The 4525-nt window shown below is 42.1% G+C and overlaps 1 protein-coding gene across 1 annotated transcript; it reads left to right on the top strand.

The window, feature by feature from the left end:
- Positions 1–3144: 3144 nt before the first annotated feature.
- On the top strand, positions 3145–4077 carry LOC116819506 (olfactory receptor 5V1-like). The gene has a single exon (XM_032771286.1). It carries the CDS (start codon positions 3145–3147, stop codon positions 4075–4077), a length of 933 nt encoding a protein of 310 aa, XP_032627177.1.
- Positions 4078–4525: the final 448 nt, after the last annotated feature.

The raw sequence follows: 4525 nt of genomic DNA, 5'->3' as shown, positions 1-4525 counted from the left end.
ACTACAAATGAGATAACAACTGAAAAGAAAGGTGAATATAAGAGTAAGCAAATTAAATCATACAAAATCTAGGAAAGAATAAAAGTAATAAGGGTAGATAAAATAAGAAAAGAATAGTAAAACAAAAAAAGAGAAGAATGACGTAATATAAAATATTGTTTTGGCACTTGATCATTGGCCTGTTAAGGTTTCACTCCATCTGGGGCATCTGGGCATTGGCCCATGTCAGTAGACAGGATACTGGACAGATGACCTTTTGCTCTGACCTGGTAACGGCCGTTCTATGTTCTTGTTGTTGTTCCACTTCCCTTTAATAAACAGATCATAGCTGCATGATATTATGCATCTTTGTGTTTGGTTAAACTGTGTCCCACAAAAAAGAATTATAATCCCTCACATAAACAACTGGCATGACTGATTTTTTCCCCATTCGTGTTTTCAACGGAAATGGCTTTTCATAAATGGGATTTTTTTTTTGCAGAAACATTATTTTGTCATACATGTGGTAAAAAATAAAACTATGTTTTGTTTTGTATTCAGTTTGGCAAACCAAAAGTGTCCAGTGACAAATTCCAAGCAGGAAAGAAAATTCATTTATGTCAAAACTGTCACAGTAGATTTTTTTTTCTAATGATTCACATCCAAAATCAAAAGCCTTAGAGGATAATCTGCATGAATAAGGGTTGTTAGCAGTTTGTAGTAAGAACTTCAGGGATTTCTTTGATTTTGGATGTCTGATTCTCATCTGGCTATGCTAACGGGGTACAGAGAAAATGTAAGTGTTATATAACCTGAACGATTATGTTATTGAATTATCATTGGCTTAATCACAGAATGTACTGATATGCTTATATACTACTGTAATGATTATTGGCCATGAAGTCTAATTTGGAGGGCTGATTTCCTTCTGTGTTGGAAATGAGTGGCTGGCCTCTCAAAAACAGCAAGGAAGTCAAGTGCCCTATTCTGCATCTTCTATTCTTTGTTATTGTTGATGCTAAATCCTTGGTTCTTTGGCTCCTTGCAGGCTCTGTTTCAAACCTCGGCACTAGAGCTGGTCACGATTTTCCATCTAACACAATTTGGACCAGAACGTCTTTTTTTTCACCTTTCAGGAACATTTTATTTTCTGCAAAAACTGAAAATTTGTAGTCAAAGCTTTTCTGGTTTAGGTTCAAAAAGCAATTCTGTTTTTGAAAACATGTTTTTTCAAAGAACTGAAATTTTTCACTCTTAAAACAGGTTTTCCACAACCAATATAATTTTCAACAAAGGTAGTTTTTGAAGAATGTTTTCAGGTTTTTATGTTTTTTTTAACAGGGAAAAGAATAATTTCTTTCACAGACATGCACAAAATGAAAATTGTCAAAATTCCAGTAAGAATATAAATCAGCCATTTGAACTAGCTTCCACTAGCCATGGAGCAGCTACCCGTTGCTTAACACAAGAACATCTGCGGCTGGAAGCAGATCAGCGTCAGCTGCATACATTTATTAAAGCCTTTAGCTTAGATGGGACAGCAATATTACCTTAATTCTTCTACAGGGAAATGAGAGCACAGATGGGCAAGTGACTGTCCATGTCACACAGCAGGGCAGTGGTGGAACCAAGAATAGACCGAAGGGACCTGATTTCTTGCCTTTTGAAGGGATCAGTTCTCAAAGAGTTTCAGACTTAGGAAGCAAAATCCCATTGAAAAGTCAGTGGGATTTGTGCAACTACATCCCTATGGGCTTTGCAACTGCACCAAAGATTATTCCCCTCTAGATACGAATTGCTAAGTGCTGGCCAAAAACTATGTAGTACAATCACTACAGACTCCTCCTGCAGCTCTGCTTAGTTGACGGCAGCCCGCGGCGGCAAAATCTCAGAACCTGGAATCGCTCTCCTCCTTCAACCATGGTTTCAGACCCAAGCTCCTGTCTGAAGTTGCAGCATGCCGGTGGTGCCTATTTAGCACCCTAGCACAACCCTGCGATAAACCAAGTCTGTCAGCTGGGAGTGAGACTTCTGGCCACTCACGTGTGAATGTCCGAGGAATGCCCTTTCATATAAACAGGTCATGCCACGGAATAGATAATTCATCTATAAGCAAATTAGACAAGGGACATTGAGTACAACAATGGTCCATCTAGCCTTGTATCTCTCTTCGCAACAGTCACTGGTGCCCTGTGTTTGAGAGGGAAATGAACGAAATGGCAATTTAAGTTGATCCTGTGGTCCTGTTCCTCTTCTGGAAGCGGTGCAGTTTAGGGACCGCCGGACATTAGGGTGCATTCCTGGACTAATACCATGAGAACCTATCCTCATGAATTATCTATATTCTTTTTTTAACCCAGTTATACTTTTGGTCCTTCATACAATCCATCTGGCAATGAAGTTTACGGTTATTGTAGTTGTTGTAAGAAATATTTTCTTAGATTTTTTAAACTAGTTTGGCTATAATTCGTTGGGTGACACAAGTCTCCTGTGTTGTATGAAGGGGAAATAACACTTCCGCTGGCCTAAACATATCTTCCAGAAAGGCAATCCAGTCTGGATTCTGAAAGTCATCCAGAGATGGAGACTCCAACTATTCCTAGTTGTTCAATGCTACTCATACCACCCCAATTTTCTTCCTTTTATAGGGATCTAAAGCTCTGAGACTCACATTGAAGATAGTAGTCTTACCATCTCATTCCTTAGAATTCTTTTGTGAGAGATGAATCTTTTTAGACAAAAAGACATGTATGTCCAGCCCGGACACCCTGTCAATCTATTGCATAGAAACAGGGCATTGGAATGCGAAATTATATTATAGAATCTTGCTATTCACTTAATAAATCCATATTAAATTGGTATAACAGTTAGGGAAATGTCAGTGCATGATTTTTACGAGCCAGCTCGGGATGTGTTTGGTAGAATATCTACACTTCTCATGAGAGACAAAACAAATTATTTAATACTAAGGATTCTGATTTTAGTTCTATAGGAAAAGGAACCATGCAGTGAACTAAGGTATGCTTATGTGGATCCAACTGTGTTTATTGGCAATATCCGGATGGAAATTACACCCTTGGAATTTCCAGAATAGGACTTCCATTGGCAGAAATCACTCACTCACTCAAGCCGATTGGCCAGCCTTGTAGGATCTTGATTATCAGAATGGCAGATGCAAGGAACCAAACAGGCGTGCCCGAGTTTATTCTACTGGGTTTTTCTGACCACCCTCAGGTGCAGCTGATACTATTTGTTGCCTTTGCATCTGCCTATGCTGCGGCCCTACTTGGGAACCTCTCCATCATCACAGTCATCTGTTCACAGCCTGGACTCCACACCCCTATGTACTTCTTCCTAGTCAACCTCTCCCTGCTGGACATTGGCTGCGTGACCTCAACCGTGCCACAGATGCTGAAGAACTTGCTGGCCCAAAAGAAGGCCATCTCCTTCCAAGGTTGTCTAGCACAGATGTACTTCTTCTCTGCCTTCCTAGCAACGGAGCTGTTGCTGCTGACTGGCATGGCTTTCGACCGCTATGTGGCCATTTGTAACCCCTTGCGCTACTCCCTTGTCATGAGCTGGAGGACCTGCTGCCGCCTGGCAGTAGGCGTATGGGCATCGGGCTTCCTAATCTCTCTGCCACATACTCTCTCTTTGCTCCGCTTGTCCTTCTGTGGGCCCAACATTATCAACCACTTCTTCTGCGAGCTGCCACCACTGCTTCAGCTGTCTTGCAGCAACACAAGCTACAACCAAACCTTGGCCCTGGTGACAGATCTGTTCCTGGGCATAGGCTGCTTCTTCCTCACCCTCCTCTCCTATGTCTACATCGTCTTTTCTGTCCTAAAAATCCAGTCTGCTGCAGGGAAGCGCAAGGCCTTCTCTACCTGCTCCTCTCATGTGATGGTGGTGACGCTTTTTTATAGCACCGTGATCTACACTTACGTCCGTCCCCCCTCTGCATACTTGGACAGAGACAAAGCTGTGGCTGCTCTGTACACTATGGTCACTCCCCTTGTCAATCCCCTCATCTACAGCTTGCGGAACAAGGAGGTGAAGGAGGCCTTTAAAAAACTTATGGGTGGAAACAGAGGCTGAGATTTTCACTCTCATCAAGGGCAGCATTTCAGGAATGTTCCTTCTCCTGTTTAGAAACGTAATAGAGGGCAGGGAAAGCATGGCCCGTTGGGTGGGATTACTGCCTGGCCTCATTGCATTCGTTGACTACCACCACAGCCTTCTAGATGTGACATTGAGTGAGTCATCAAACATTTAAGCAGCCTTAAAAGGGGTTTAGGGACCAGATTTAAAAGTATCATATTAATTCCAAGCATAGGACCACCACAGGGCAACTCTCCCTAAGATCGGATCACTTACATAGATATAGTGATGCATATTCAAAATATGTAGAGTAACAGAGTACAGGCTCCCGCTAGCCACCTCTTGTGCTGGCGGTCTGGGATTAGCTCTTCACTTGGACTGGCTGTTCATTCCATGGTCGATGCTTAGCACCTTGGCCTTTCTCTCTGGGATCGTTCTGTGTCGT

The sequence above is a fragment of the Chelonoidis abingdonii genome, chromosome 14, assembly GCF_003597395.2.
Source record: "Chelonoidis abingdonii isolate Lonesome George chromosome 14, CheloAbing_2.0, whole genome shotgun sequence".
NCBI classification, from domain to species: Eukaryota; Metazoa; Chordata; order Testudines; family Testudinidae; genus Chelonoidis; species Chelonoidis abingdonii.
The sequence above is the reverse complement of the archived record's forward strand: the minus strand, read 5'-3'. Positions and strand labels throughout refer to the sequence as shown.